The sequence below is a fragment of the Monodelphis domestica genome, chromosome 5, assembly GCF_027887165.1.
Source record: "Monodelphis domestica isolate mMonDom1 chromosome 5, mMonDom1.pri, whole genome shotgun sequence".
Lineage (NCBI taxonomy): Eukaryota > Metazoa > Chordata > Mammalia > Didelphimorphia > Didelphidae > Monodelphis > Monodelphis domestica.
In genome coordinates this window covers 323,359,976-323,376,231 of record NC_077231.1, presented here as the reverse complement: position 1 = coordinate 323,376,231, position 16,256 = coordinate 323,359,976, and the positions used below count along the sequence as shown (strand labels likewise).

Genomic DNA, 16,256 nt, shown 5'->3' with positions numbered 1-16,256 from the left:
CAGCCATCCCCATCACTACAGAGCAGTGCCTTCTCCCAGCCATCCCCATCACTACAGAGCAGTGCCTTCTCCCAGCCATCCCCATCACTACAGAGCAGTGCCTTCTCCCAGCCATCCCCCATCACTATAGAGCAGTGCCTTCTCCCAGCCATCCCCATCACTACAGAGCAGTGCCTTCTCCCAGCCATCCCCATCACTATAGAGCAGTGCCTTCTCCCTGCCATCCCCATCACTATAGAGCAGTGCCTTCTCCCTGCCATCCCCATCACTATAGAGCAGTGCCTTCTCCCAGCCATTCCCATCACTACAGAGCAGTGCCTTCTCCTGGCCAACCCCCATGACTATAGAGCTGTGCATTCTCCCAGCCATTCCCATATAGAGCAGTGCCTTCTCCCGGCCATCCCCCATAGCTATAGAGCAGTGCCTTCTCCCTGCCATCCTCCATCGCTATAGAGCAGTGCCTTCTCCCAGCCATCCCTGTCACTATAGAGCAGTGCCTTCTCCCAGCCATCCCCTTTGCTTTGGGTATCAGCTTTTGCCCATATTGGGTCCAATAGAGCTGCATTTGTCTCACTCCCAGCTTCCACAGCACTCACCACACACAGGATAAACTGTTGTAGTGACTGTCAGCCTCCCGCTGATGTTGGGACCATCCTGGTGCTCCCCTCCCCCAGGCACCCTTCACTAATGAAAGACCAGAGGGCAGATTCTGAGCTGCCCTGGATGCTGCTCTTTCTCCAGGCGGGGAATGGACAGCTCAGAGTGTGCACAGGCGTCATCACGCCCAATTATGATCCAGGCTGGGAGGTCTGGGATTTCCTCCTGCCTTCCCATCCTGTGGTGCCTCCCTCCCTTCCTGAACTAATTGGCTGGTTAGGCTGTTTCACTGGGTCCAGACAGTGGCCGATGCACCGTCTTACATTCCAGAGGGACTGATCTAGGACTAGAGGAGAGGTGCTAGACCCTGGAGCAGTCTGGAGGAATTCCATCTATTTTCTCTTTAAGTTGATAAAACACATTTCAGTGTTGAACTACTGTTCAGCTCCTCAGAAATGCAGAATCATTCAGCCTATGAAGATGTGGTACTCATCTCTCCCAGCAGCTAGATACTGGGGTTCATGCACCCAGAGCTTCCAACAAGGCAATGCAAGACACATCAGAGGACCTGGGTTCATATTCTGCACCTTGTGTGATTTTAGGAAAGGCACTTTGCCAATGTGGGCACCAGCTTCCTCATCTATAAACTGGAGAGCTGGATCAGACATCTTCCGTTACCCCTCCCAGCTCCAGGTCTCTAAGCCTCAAGCATTGGCTTAGTTTGTGAATGCTGGCAGATCAAGGTCCTCTTTATGAAACCAGCTTTCCCAGATCCTCTGGAAACAACACCCCTGGCTCTCAGGCTCCATTCCTGGAATGGCCACTGGCCCAGCCATTGCATTTGTTTTGGTGGCTCCTTTGGAAGCTCTAAGATAGTTTCCTGACCATCTGAAGAGAGAGAGGCAAATCTGGAGGCAGGCAGAAGTCATGAGGGAGGAATGTGTGGTGCCAGAAAAATCACAAGACCCATGTTGGAGAACCTGCTCTACCATATGACGTTGGCCATACTCTATGTTTGAGTTCCAGCTCAGTAAGGATTTCACATACTCCAACTAGACTCATTCTCTTCTTGCTATCTATCTTTTCTTAGCTAAAAATCATCTGCCACATATGGTGGAGGAAATAGATCTCCATCTAAAAATAACGTCTCTTATGGCATTCCTTTTTAGGATGTTGACTTCCACGAAAACAGAGTAAAACAGGTAAATTGCTGGAAGAACTCTTGGATGCGAGGGTTTAACCAGGACTCTATGTTTGACTTTCTTGCTCTCTTTTGAGTTTTCTAACTTGGATAAAGATGAATTTGAGTTTCCAAACGATTCTTACCAACAATAGAACGCTTCCTCGTCCTAACTGCACCACAGTCTCCGTTGCACGAAGAAAATTTGGACCAGTTGGTGAACTGACAGTCATCCAGGCATGGGATCTGGCAGGCTTGGGTTAGTGCTGGCAAGGGGCCTGCATATCGAAGGCACTCACTGACGTCAGCCTGTCCTCCATCTTGTTTGCGACAAGTGATGGCTAGAAAGGAAGAAGAGGAAAAAAGGAGGATGTAGCTTATGACCAATAGAAAATGTTGTAAAGAGTCCACGACTATCTGGGAATGGGCACATATGCTTAGAAAGGTTGGGCATTTTTGGAACTTCTGATTTATAGATAAGACCTAGTGCGATCTAAAGATCATGAAGAATCATGTTATCGTCTTTGGATCACTGGCCATTATAACCTAATTGATAATTCTTCTCACCACAGAAAATACTCTGTGGCTTCTGTCAGGACACGGCCCCTCTTCTGCTCTTCTGCTAGCAGTTCAATACTGGAAGCTATCCCACTAATTGTATTCATGTCACATCCCTCTTCTTCACATGTGTATGAAAGCACACTTAGGAAATAACTCGAGTTGTCATGGCGATCTGATTGGGGCTTTGGGACACCTCAACAAAGTGTGTTAGTAGAGAGGCACGGAAGTGCCATCGATCTTTGAGTTGTCCACTCAGAATTGGCCTCAATGAGTTCAGCATGTACATTGATCTAAGGTCCAGAGAATAGCTGACACAATTGGATGCTGTCCTATCATTCAGGCTTTCTCCTCTATTCCATAAAAGATATTGAAAAGCTAAAGGCTAGCTCAAAGAGGGTGACTGGGATGGTGAAGGGCTTGAGGTCCACGGCAGATAGATATGAAATGGTGGAAGGGGACATTTAGCTGGGATAGGAGAAGCAGGGAGAGGAGAGCTGTCTTCAGTCGTCTGAAGGACAGTAGACAGAGAGTGTACTTGTTCTGCTTGGCTCCACTGGGCAGAACCAGGCACACTGTGGCACATTTTCAGAGACAAATTTCGGCTTCAGAGCAGGACAACTCCCTAACAAGGATGATTATCCCAGAGTGGGAGGGGCTCCCTTAGGAAAGAGTAAGGCTTCCTCCTTACTGGAAATCTTTCAGTAAAATCTGGAGGAGCCTTGTCGGGGGATTTGGAGGAAGGATTCGGATTCAAGTGTAGTCTAGATTTCTCGGGTCGCAGAGATCCTTTCGAACCCTGAGATGTGATGGGTTTTAAAAGAAAAGAAAATCTACAGCATCCCTATTAATGCTACTAATATTTTTTATCAATTCAATTGAATTCACCACACATTTATCAAGCATGTCCTGAATATAAGGTGCACTTCTAGGTGCTGGCAGTGCAAAGACAAAACCAAAACCATTTCTGACCTCAAGGAAATTCCATGTTACTGGGGGGGGGATATAACATGTATATAGGAAAGAAATGTTACACACACACACACACACACACACACACACACACACACACACACACACACAAAGTAATTTCAAAAGGCAGAGAAGAACTGGAGTGAGTATGAACAATCCTGGGTGAAAGGTATCACCTGATTGATGCTTTGAAAGCCTTGAAGAATTTTAAAAGCAGAATTGAAAAGGGAAGGAAACCCAGGTAGAGAAGAGAACTTGGACAAAGGTAAGGAAGTGGGAAAGATGATGTTATGTAGAAGGGCAAGTTTTTAAGCCAGTGTGCCTGGAACAGAGTGAGCAGCAAGGGAAGACAAGGAGAAAAAGGTTGACAAGGTAGGCCTGGACCAGGCCAATAGAGAAATTTTTTAAAATTGACTGAAGATTTTGTGTTTTATACTAGAGGAAAAACGCGTCGATGGAGATTTCGGAGGTGACGTGATCAGATCTGTTTCCACAAATATCGATTTGGCAGTTCTATGCAGGACAGACTGGAGCCTGGGGAGACGGGTCAGTGAGATCCGAAAGGACGCTTTTAGGGGAGTCTAGGCAATCAAAAGGGACAGATGGAAGAGATGATGTAGAGGCGAAATTGATAAGACCTGGCAACTGATTGGATGGGGAAGGTGGGGGAGAGTTGTGCAATGATTAACCAGCGGACCTGGCTGTGGTGAGGGTCCAGTACGTTAACAAATGAATCTGCCTTGGGTTCTGTAGTCTCACAGCTCATGCCCAATGGCACGGCTGCCAGGCAGGAGCCTGGTAAGAAAAAACAGTTGCATTATGGGGGTTTGTGTAATTAGTGAAACCCCTCTCCTGTTTTCTGTATGCCTTTTCTTCATAGCCACGAATTTATAGGCTCTCAAGTCTATCTGCAGCTTAAAGGAGTATTGAATCCACAATGCTGCTGCCAGGATAGAAGTAGGTGCGATCATTTGACAGCTGAAGAACCTGTGTGTGCACGAGCTATTGCAGCGGACACTCTCCTAACATCCTTCTTGCCAGTCTGCGTATCAACTGAGTGTGGAGACAATGGACTTGCAAATGCTCTTTTCCTGTTCTATTTGCTCATGGTGCCAAGCAATCGGCTCTCTTAGAAGTCTGGGGAAAAGGAGTTTTGGTAGCAGGTCTGGGACTTGGGTGCCTGTCAAACATCTCAAGTCAACGTTCTTTGCACTGCTAGGATGTTTGATGATTATTCTTGGTGGTTGGGGATTTCAGAGTGGAAAGATGGGGCTGGCGAACAACAGAATGTAGAGCCACACTGGTGCTAGATGGCTCCAGATAACTGTTAGGAGTGAGGAAGAATAACTTCATGACCCCAAGTTACCCCAATAATCAGCAGCTCTGGCTCATACAATGACCAAGGAGATGACTGGTCATGCCTCTCAAATGACTTGGGTTCTTACTGGGAGGAAACCTGACTTTTCAAATGCAGGAAAAGGGCAGGAAATGAACTTCCTCCTGTTAGGGCAAGAACAAATCAGTGTGTGGAAAGGAAGCCATCTGGCCCCTCCTGACTTCAGAGAACTTGCAGCACGTTTCTCAAACTGAAAAATAAGGGAATTTCAACAGAACTGTGACTACAGAAACAATGCAGGCCGCCCGGGAGCCTCTGTATCAGAGTATACCTTTCATGGGCAGAATGCAGCTAGACTTACAACTGAAACTGGTGCATTGTAGGAAGTGTGTCTAGATAAGGTGACCTGCTTTTCCTCTCCTATTTTCAGACTGACTGAGCCATGTGAGAAAGGGAAGTGGGGTTCCTGGTTCTCTTGCTGATACCAAGTCTGACAGAGGACAATCAAGACGGGGAAGAAATTGGGTTTATGAAATAGGAAGACAGGTTGAAAGGATTCGAGATATTTAGCTCCAAGAAGAGAAGACTCAAGGGTGACATGAAATCTATCTTAAAGTTCTCAAAGAGCTGTCACGTGGAGGAGGGATTAGACATGTTCTTGGTCCCAGAAGGCAGTACTAGCATCATAATATAATTGAGGTTTGAAGTCAGGGACAGCTTCCTGGCCATCAAAACTGTTTCCAAATGGAATCAGCTGCCTCAGGAGGTTGTGGTCTCCCCTTCACTGGAAGCCCCCAAACAAAAGTTGGATGACCATTTAATGGGTATTTTATAGTGGAAATTCCTTTCAAACAGAGATTAAACTGAGGTCCTTTCAAGTCTGAAGTTCTGGAATTCAATTATTTTCTTGATCTGTCTCTGAGTAGCTGATGATGCCTTCAGAGACAATTTCCACATTATAGAAAAGGATGCTGTTCTTTCCAACTTCCAAAGATTACTTCTCTTTGATAGGATGGAGCAGCCCAAACCAAAAAGTAGATAATGTGTCCTCAAAATGGGAACTGAGCTTTGAAAATGAATGCCCCCAAATGTCACCTGGGCTACCCACTCTTTCCCAAGACGGGACAATTCATGTGGCTTTATAGCATAATCTCCTAGGGAAGCCAAGAAACCAAAGTAGCTGGAACACCCTGGAGGATGGCAATCGCCATAAAGATCATTTGGGTCCCAAAGCTTGCAGGCATTTCATCCCTGTTTCTTGCCTAAGTCACTGAGAGCCTATTGATTCCATAACTGAGTTCTGGCACCCATGGATGACAATTAAAGAGGAAGGTTGAAAAAGTCATAGGTGATGATTGTGGTAGCCTGAAAAACCTCTGGATTTGAGGCATTGTCTTTGTGGTTGATCTGTACAGATATTTCACTGAATCTTCACAACAACCTTGGGAAGTAGTTGATATTATTATCCTCATTTTACATATGAGAAAACTGAGGCAGATAAGCAACCTGCTCAGTATCACATAGCTATTGAATATATGAGGTCAGATTTGAACTCAGGTTTTCCTCACTCCAATATTTTCTCTCTTATACCAGCTAGTTGCCACATGCTTGGAACTTTCCAGACTATAAACGTTTATCTCCCTAATTGCCAACTGTGGGAAACCAATTAAATGTATGATTCTGAGTAAGACTCTACCCCTTCCTTTCAGATCCATGGTCTCCTTCTACATCCCTGAGCAGCTTTGCTGTGCTAAAAACATTAGGTGCACCTATTCCAAGTTAAGAGGAGTGATGAGACCCTGCCAAGATGCACGGGCTGGACCAGGGCTCTTGCTTCGTCATCATCTCTTCCTCCTTCTTCCATGGACCAGTCACTAAGCCCAGGCCTGGTTTCCTTGGATTATCAAGTCTTGCCCTCTGGAAGTCATATGCACCTTTCTTCCTGCTGACAGTAATGCTGATTAAGTCTTGCCCTTCTGGCCCCTGTTCCCTTCCCTAGGAGCAACTTTTTTTTTCAGAATGGCTACTTTATACAGTAAGTCTGCTCTTCTTGCATTAGGAAATGGAGAGGAGAGGCCAAAAATAAGGGGAAGGCCCAGGCCCTGGGAGAGAGGGAAATCCCAGGATTTCCAGGGAACAGGAGGCTTAACTGGAGACAAATGCCCTGTCAAGGGACATGGGCCTGTAGTTACACACTGCCAGGGTAGAGCTTGAGGATAAACATATTGAAGTAACCCAACTAACTCAGTGGAGGGAGTCAGGAGGCCCCAGTCTCATCAGTGGGCAGAGCCTCAGAACCTCAATTTGAATCTTGCCTCTTCCCCTTCTACTTTGTACAACTCAGGCAAGTGATAACCACTTTGGGGGACTTAGTTTCCTTATTGATGAAATGAGGAATTGGACCTACAAAATTCTTTCCAGCTCCAAGTTAAGCTCCTACAATAACTCCGAGTCTTTCCTGGGAGAAGTGAGTTTTGTGAAGTCTGTTGAAAGGGAGAGGGGTCATGGATTGGGAAAGAAGAAAGGAGAACCCATTGCTGGGGAAGGCAAGGGCTAGTGCACATTTATCAGGTAGCCATGGACATGCTTTGGGAAAATGAATTCTAAGTAGGTGCCGATTATGGAGAAGAGCAAAACTCATGAAATAGATCCAAGTATGCACTATTCAAAGTTATAATTATGTAAAAATGTGGCAATTGGTTTGAGCCTGCTACAAATGTGCAGTGTGGAGCTGAATGATGTGACACATAGAAGAATGCTCATATAAGAAGTTCATGGCAGGAAATATTCAATATGTGCTCAAGGCAATAAAGAAGCCAACTGGTATCGCCAACCAAGATGATCTCCTGCTCAGTGGGAGCAGAACATGGTTCATCACAGATAAGGGCACTGGAGTCCTAGAGCAGGCCCTGGAAGCGATGTTTAACCCAAGGAGAGATGAGATGAGTGATTTGATGAGAGGCTCACAAGGAAAGCCTCGAGTGAGAAGGAATCAATGAAAAGTAAAAAGCCAAAGGAGATTGATTTAAGTGAGTTAGTTATTAAGAGTCCCAACTGAGATAGTAAATAAGACCAGGGTGATAAATAAGGGGAGAGGCATCCAGCTGTTGATTGCATGGCTGTGAAGCTCTGATGGGGAACAGGAAACTCAGCTCCTCATTCCTACTTGTGTTTGACAACTGACTGGGGAGAAAGGAATCCAATTTGCTTTTCAGATCCCATTTCGAGAAGTTACAGATGAGGCGCAGCTTCCTGGGGACATTCTGGAAGGACAAGAAGGGGCTACCTGGGGAAGAAGGGCATTGACGCTAATCCAGAACCCCTCATGGCAGCCAGGGAGGGTAATCCCAATGAAGGTATCCTAGGAACCTTCATGGGAGCAGCCATGATAGGCAAAATAACCAGGTTTGCTTAGCCCCTTCTTTGGTTAGTCAAACACACAGCTGCATGCAACAGACAACAAGAGAGTCCATCAGGTCAGCATTCTTATTTCCAATCACATTCCCTCTTCCCAATCCAAAGTCTCAAACAGGCCATCCTGCTTTTTAGAATGGGATAAGAAAATGCCTTTCAGCTCCCATTTTGTCTCCAGTAGCCTCAAAGGACCATCTTAACAACAATGAAGTGGGGAAGGGAGCCTATCCTCCCTTTACATGACTTTTGTTAAAATTTCAAAGAATCTGGGACCAAGTCACACTTCTGCAGGAATTCCAGAAGCAGAGAAACTCAGAGTTGGAGAGGCCTTCCCAGAGTTGACCACAGATCCATTAATGATGATATCCTGGCCCCTACTGGTCACCCAGCATCCACTGAAGGACCTCATGTGGGAGGAAAACTACCATTTCCACAGGCAGCCCCTTCCTCTTTTCAATAATCTTCAATGTTCAGCTTTTCTTTTTTGAAAATTGAAATATGTCTCTCCAATTTCTACCCTTTGCTTCTTCCTCTGACTTCCAGGGACATCAGAACAAATATAATTCCCTCTCCTTCATGTGCCCTCCCTTTAAACTACCATTTCCTTTTCTTTCTAAGTCTTCTCCTTCCCAAACTAGTCATCCTAGACTTCCTTAATGGATCTTCCTTAAATCTGATCTTCAGGCCCCTCCAGGGATCTTTATTGTCTTCTTTCAGCTTCTCAATGTCTCATTTCCCTCCTAAAACTAGTGCTTAGGACCGAAGACAGAATTAGGTGAAATCTGACCAGGACAGAGAAGAGCATCCATTTTAATTGACTCTCTACCTCCCCAAATGCAGCCTAGGATTGTTTGGCTTTCACATCATGCTACTTGAATTTCACTGAGACTTCTAGATCTTTTTCAAACAAGCTCCTGCTGATCCCCTATATCTTCTATCCTGTACTTGGGAAGTTGATTTTTTAGACCTAACACTTCAAATTTATTTAGATATCTTGACCAATTTGTTGGGTCCTGGCCATCATCCCACAATTATTGATAGCCTAGACCTGTGTTGGTGAACCTATGGCATGTGTGCTGGAGGAGGCTATTCCCTTCCCCCTCTCCACCACACCTGAAGCCATTTTTTTCCACATCACCCACCCCTCTTCCCATCAGTCCAATGGAAGAACTTCCTCCTTCCCCTGTCTGGGGTAAGGGGTCAACTCACATACGGTGTGAAGGTTGTAGTTTGGGCATTTGGTCTCTAAAAGGTTTGCCATCACTGGCCTAAACAGTAACTCTAGAGAATGGGAGATGGAGAATGTATTTGGAAGGTGAAGATAAATGTCAAGTCATCTGAATTTGGTTCTTTACCCACTCTTTTCTTTTCTATCCAGATCCTGCTGAGATGAGGAAACTGGCTTTGGATGCCTCTATTCTTTCTTCATTGGGAAGGAAAGCAGAAGCATCTTGAATCTACTTAATCTTTCCTCTTTATGGTAAATGAGGGCACACAAAGATGCTTTCATCCTCTTGTTCTGGCAGGTATTGGAGCCAAGAGCAAAGAGAGATTTAGCTGTTTACTTCAGTTCTCTCTGGTAGAAGTCTGGAATTTTATATAGACTTATTTGAAGATGAGCCCAACTGGCTCTAGGTGAGGTAATGCTATCTTCCTTTCAGACATAATCATGTGCTTCATGCCTTTAGAGTTATTGTTAAGAGTTTTATTGAGGTTATTTTGTTAACTTGTAGGTTTGTGATGAGTTAGGAATGACTCTGATGGTCTATGAGCTTGTTATCTTCAGAAAATCTGTCTCTTCATCTCTGTCTGTGTCTCACAATGCTGTTTCTTTTTAATGGAACCAGTCTATGAAGTCTTCTTCTCTCTTTAGCCATGATAGATCTACAGGGGGACCCCTTAATGGCTTCTAACAGATGGATGGTGTTGTGGTCTTGTCAATAGTTTCTGGTAGAGCAATACTGCATGGAATTTCTTAAATTTCCCCCTGTTTTTCCAGAATCTGCCTGGGATAACATGGATAGTGTCTCTCTGAATGTCCATAAGTATTCTCATACTTATAACATCATTGATGAAGAAAGTCAGTGTTTTCTGTCAGTTTCTTATCAGTGTTTCCTAATGGAGTCATCGCTGAGCCCAGCTCTAATTTGTCTTCAGAGAGAGAATGAGAGAGGCTTTATTAGGGGTATTATTGAAATCTAGTTAAGTGATATATATGGCATCATTGTGACTCCTGGCCCCCATCTAATAACCACAGCCCAAGGCATGAATCTCTTCTGGGATAGCCTATGCTGGAGGAAGTCATGCTGTCTCTTTGTATCATGGTTTGCTGTTCTAGATGTCTGATAATAATTGCATTATGGTTTGTTCTAGAATTTGGATGGAATTACATTCAAGTCTGCTAGACAAAGGTTTGCAAACTCCATTTTCTTCCATCTCTTTAAGAGGCAGAACAAGGTTTCCCTCTCTTTGGCTTTCATGATCTTTTCTTACTGCTGGTTCAGCTGTACAGACTTCCATTTCTTTCGATGCCCCAGGATGCACTTGCTTGGTCTGGTCACCAACTCAGCCAGGGCAGCTAGGAGCTAGGCTGCCATTTTCAGGCTCACTTTCCATTTCAATGTTCTGTTAGCCACTTTTTGTTCTGTCCTTCCCAGTCCAAAGATCATTCTCTTAAATCAATATTGATTTAGAGTCCTGCCCCTTGGGAAGACAGCTCAGCTCCTTGCAATGATTTGTAGTCAGTCATTTCAGGTTCCTAGGACTGACATAAGCCTTCAGGGCAAGAGAAACAAAGTCAGAGCAGGGTCTGCAATGATGATGAATAGCACACACATATCTCTTTGCTACAGGCACACCAAACGCCCGTGCTGTCAGCAGCGACCATCATTGACAAGCCCACGGTTAACCCTTTCTGGGGTAGGAGTCAGAGTGCGATACATGCATGATTTGGAGAGTTGTCTGGTCATCTGGACAATGAAGGAGAGTGGGAACAAAATGTGATTCTGTGCTCAGTTTTTCATTAGCATGACATGATTTGACAACATAGCTGTGGAGGGTTGTTCGTCTCAAGGACACAAAACACTTTCGGTATGGAGGCTGTGTATAACCCCAGGCCTTTCTTGAAGATCCCTTCTTCTTCTTCTTCCTTTTCTTCTCACTTTTGCCATCATTGCCACCCCATTTCAGGCTGATGATGACAACAAGTTCAGATTTCCCAGTCTCTTTGCCTCCCTGCTTTGTGCTCTGTAACCTAGATACAGATTCCCCAAACCTCCCCTTGATCGTCCTGCTCTCCTGCCCAATACTGTCAATGCTCCCCACTGGCTACTTACCCTGGCATGCCAAGTATTTCATAATCTGACTCCCAGATACCGTTGCTGCCTGGTTTCTTACAACTCCCTTTGGTTCAGCCCAATTGGTTTATTTACCAATATCAAAAATACCTTCGACTTTCCTGATCATGTCATTCCTTTACAAGTCAACCCAAGTCACTGCCATTACTTCCCTGCCTATCACAAACCTATCAAGCCTTTAAAACCTTGATCAAAACATTCTGGCCAGATTCTAGGTCCAGCCAAAGCCCTTGTGAGCTCCCGGGCTCTCACTTCCAGGACTCTGCCTCAAACTGGTCCCTCTTGACGTAAGTGGCTGAACTCCCTTCAGGTCTCATGAGTTCCCTGGCAGCTGAGGCAGTCTTGTGTTTCTGTCTGCCCCAGAGTACCTGACAGAGCAAAGTGGAGGGCTGACTTGTGCTGAGGGCTGGCCTGGGCTTGCTCCTGAAGAGCAGGCTTGCCACTCTCCATCCCCTGAAGGCTTCTCCCTCTCTAACACTCAGACAGGGCTAGAACTTTGGTCTTGCATTGCAGGATTGATTCAATTCCTTTCAACAAACTTATTTAGCATTGACTCTCTGCAGAGCTCCATAGGAGGTGATGGGGGAGATGCAACATTTAGATGCAGTTGTTGCATTAATATAGTACATGCAATTAAATGCAGTTGAAAACAAATCATGCCTGAGTCAATGAGGTGCAAAGAAAAGGCTAGGTGAGGTCTGATGGGAAAAAAGTTCTAACCAGATCGAGGGTTCTGGCATTTGAGTTGGGTTTTAAAGAGCCGGTATTGGCAAAAGGGAGAGAGGAAGGATATTCTAATCATGGACAGTAATAGAGAAAATCCTGCTTTGTTCCTGACAGTTGGCTTCTGCAGAGCCTTCTCCCTGTTGTGACCACTGTCATGCCTCAGCTTCATGTCCTTTGTGTCCCACTACTACTGAAGCATCACCCTTTTATTTCCTACACATGCTTGAGGAGGCAGAGGTTAGGACACTCCCTCTCCTGGTCTGTTTACACCTCTAGCTGGCCTGTCCTCTGAATTATCACTTGCCCCTTCGTCAATTGTTTTTGTCCCTGATAAAATTTTTCCAATTATAGCTATAATCAAGAAGCCATTTGTCCCTGTCTGCAACAGCTGCGACTTAATAGACTTTCATTCTGGAATACAGAGTCTAAATTGCCAAAGAAGCAACTGAAAAATTATTAGAAATAATATATGAGTGAGAGGCTAGCTAATCATTCTCGGAAGAAGAAGAAAAATATTGATTCTGAGTATTTTATATTCACAAGTTTCAAAGGAATTTGACCTTATAATCCTCTTCAAATAACCATTTCAACTTCTAGTTCATCAATTTCTCTCCTGGACCTCTAGACAGCGTTAGATTGGAAAGCTCCTTGATGGGGCTCTGAGATGCAGAGGGTAGAAGAGCTACTTAAACTGCATTTGCTTCCTTGGTGAGCCTTGTGGAAGATCTTCCTTCCATTTGACCATTATTTTCTCATATTCTCTCATAGTAGCATATGTAAGAAAGAAGGGAGAAGCTAGAAAGTAGAAGATGGAAAACACAATTCTCCTAAACTTGTTTCAAATGGGAACCTGGTGAAAACTGATGAATAGGAGAAATAGCATAGAAGGTGCTCCTGAGGTAAACCTTCAAGTTAGGTTGGTGGGGACCAAGAGCTTGGGAAGATGTCTCAGACCTCTGGACACAAGGCCATTTAACTGATGAACAGACTGGATCTAATGGGCCAGAAATGGTTGTCCAAGAGGTCAAAATATTGATGGGATGAGCCAAAGGTCTCTTTATCCAAAGGGAAATGATGTGCAAGTAATCATCAGTTCTAGGGTGGAGGGGTGTAACTACCCTTGTGCTCTAATAAGTGATTTAAGAGTGTGGCTGACATTTATAATCTTAAGCTGTTCCTATCCTACTTATTATAAATCTTGAAAGCCTTTAATGCTGATTTCTTAACAAGACCTCAAATTGGACACATTTTCCCCAAACTAGCCTCCTATTTCCTGTTAGTTTTTTTCTCCCAGCCACTCAAATTCACAATGTGGAAGTCTCCAAATCCTCTACTCTTCTCTTTCCCTCCTGCCCCACAAAATCCAATTAGTCACCAAGTTCTGTTGATTTTTTTTTCTTGCTCTCCCCATAGCTGCCCTCCATTTCCATGACTATATCCCTTAGGTCAATCCAGGCCCTCATTAGCTCAGACCTGGATTGCTATGACAGCTTGCTACCTGGTCACTGGCTTGCCCTTACATACTTTCCTTCATATCACCAGTAAATCAAGCTTCATGATGACCAGCTTTCATTGTGTTACTGTTTCTGAAATGTCTTCAATTGATTTTGAGCCAGAAAGAATCAAAACTGACTTGAACTTTTTCCCTGTTCAGCTCTTCCCTATCTTTCCATCCTTGTCTCACCTAACTCCCTACTCTCGCCAAAGTGGTCCACACCTGCCATGTGTCTTTTCCATCTTTTGGCTGTGACTGTCTTCTGTACCTGAAATTTCCCTTTTCCCTTCTTTATCCCCATATCAATACTGAACTATACATGATTCAAAGCCCAGATAAAGGGCCAGGATCTCCTTGATGGCCTCTCTGATTTTCCCATTCAGGAGTGAGCTTTCCTGCCTCATGACTGCTTATTATTTTCTTTTGCTGACTGTTATTAGTTTCCAGTCTAAGCACTAGCCTGACTAAGTAGTGAGTGTCTCCTACCATATTGACCATTTGCCAATATGCACTTATCAACCGAAGGAGATCTCAAAGATCATCTCTCAATCCCAGTATGGTTTTCATGGGCAAAGGAAGGGCACATCATTGAAATCATGAAGCAGGATGTTGTCCTGGATAAATGTGAGATTTTTCAGCAGAGTACTCGAGGTCCCTTCTGGGCTCTTCCACTCACCTATGGAAGTGACCTTGGGCAATTTGCTTCTTTCTGACTCTTTGTTTCCTCCTCTTCCAAATGATGGAGTGGTTGTGGCTGAACTCAGAGGTCTTTTCCAGCAGTTTATCTATGAGCTCAGATCACTTGATGCATTGAAGTACTATTATTTATTATTTCATCTTGCTATCTCACCTCTCCAAGTAGACTATAATGCCATTGAATACCTTCAATGTCCAAGCAAAAGACTCAAAAATAGCACACAGTAGGTGCTGAATAAATCTCAACTGATTGAATGAAATGCAGAAATGTGGGCTGCCATGAAGAATTGGAAGTAGTTTCTAACATCTGACAAATGGATTGACTTAAAATTAACTTCTTAGACAATCCTTAGGATGAATAACTCTCATGGTAGCTCTCATGTATCTTACAAAGTACTTAAAGGCTTCTGGAGCACTTTCCTAACAACTACTTGTGAGGCAGGTGGTTCTGTTATTAGGCATGGGACTACATGGATGGTTTCATTTGTATGGGGAATTTTCAGGTGAGAATATTTTCTCTACTGCTATTTTCTGAAATTGATATTCTTAGAGAGTTGTCCAAAGCACTAAGAAATGAAGTGGCTTGGTCAGAATCACAGAGCCAACATCTTTGTTCTGAGGCTAGCTCTCTGTTTACTACAATGTACTGTATTTCCATTGATATTTATATTCTTATTTTTACTGATGAAGAAGTTGAGTCCAAGAGGTTAAGTGACTTAAGTGTTGGAACAGAGACTAGAACTTCCTCTAGGCTAAACCGGAGTTTGACCAAGTTCCTTTGACTGATCTTGACACAGCCTGTTCCCTTTTCTCCTCACAAGCCTGTTCTTTGCTTTTTGGACAGGATCTAACATTTCTCTTGCTGGGCCACATTTTGGCTCCATGAAAGCACTGGTATGCATTTGCTAATAATTGTTTTTGTATTCATTTCTTAGATTCTGGACCAGTGATTTTATTGAGGTTTTGAATTCCCAGTGAAGAGATTCCCTCCTGGAACCTTATCTTTAATTTAGTCTTGGAGAAATGCCCAGGGCACTAGAAGTTGAATGGCATTCTCCAGATCATACATGTGTAAGAATCAAGCCTTGAATTTAGGTCTTTTGAACTCAGTCAGCTCTCCGTGCTGCCATTTGGCCTCCAGAACCCTATCATTAATTCTGTGGGTTACTTTAAAAAAATCTGCACAAGGTGGCATTATTCAGTCTTGGCACAGAATGGTCGAAGACAAAAATAAAGGGGGGCTGGTGCATCAGGCAAGATGAATACTGGAGCATCTGGAACTATCTTGCAGGTTCCATAGCAACAGAATGTTCCTGGATGCTGATGCTCCCTACTTTTTGTTTCAGTTCGTACATGGTCTCTAAGAAAACGAGTTAATATGTGAAGGAAGACATGAGAGGTTCTTTATGTGGGTATTAAAGATGCGTGTGATGTGTTCACTGGTGTCAGAGTTATCTGAGATGAAGGCTTCCTAGCTCAATGCCTGCATGTGGAGCTTTCTTCAAAGACTTCCCGGGTCTCACCACGGTGTATGTACTTCGATCATTCAAGGGCAATATGTTAAGGAATGGATGCCACCATTACTGCTCTCACCCCAAGAGGCATGTGTATGGGAAGTTTGGTCTGGCAGGGCCAGCTATCATTTTTGCTTACAGAAATATAGAATCTTAGACTTGGAAATGATTCAGTAGTCAGTCAGCCTTACCTAGATCTGAAAATAATTTCCCCTCTAATATGCATGATAAGTGGTTATCGAGTCTTTTCCTGAAGATATCCAATAAAGAGAGGCCCACCACCTTCCAAGGCAGCTTATTCTGCTTTTGTCCAGCTCTTATTGGGAAGGATTTTTTCTGATATTAGGCCTCAGTTAGCCCCTTTGCCTCCCCCCCCCCCCCATTGCTTCTTGTTCTCTTTTTGGCCAAATGA

The 16,256-nt window shown here is 44.2% G+C and overlaps 1 protein-coding gene across 1 annotated transcript in view; it reads right to left on the bottom strand.

Annotated features, from left to right (window-relative positions):
* THSD7A (thrombospondin type 1 domain containing 7A) overlaps positions 1-16,256 on the bottom strand; it is a 360,671-nt gene that overhangs the window by 42,249 nt on the left and 302,166 nt on the right. Inside the window, exon 12 of the mRNA XM_056800585.1 lies at positions 1,924-2,118. Coding sequence (XP_056656563.1) covers positions 1,924-2,118 — 195 coding nt within the window. The remainder of the gene's footprint in view (positions 1-1,923; positions 2,119-16,256) is intronic.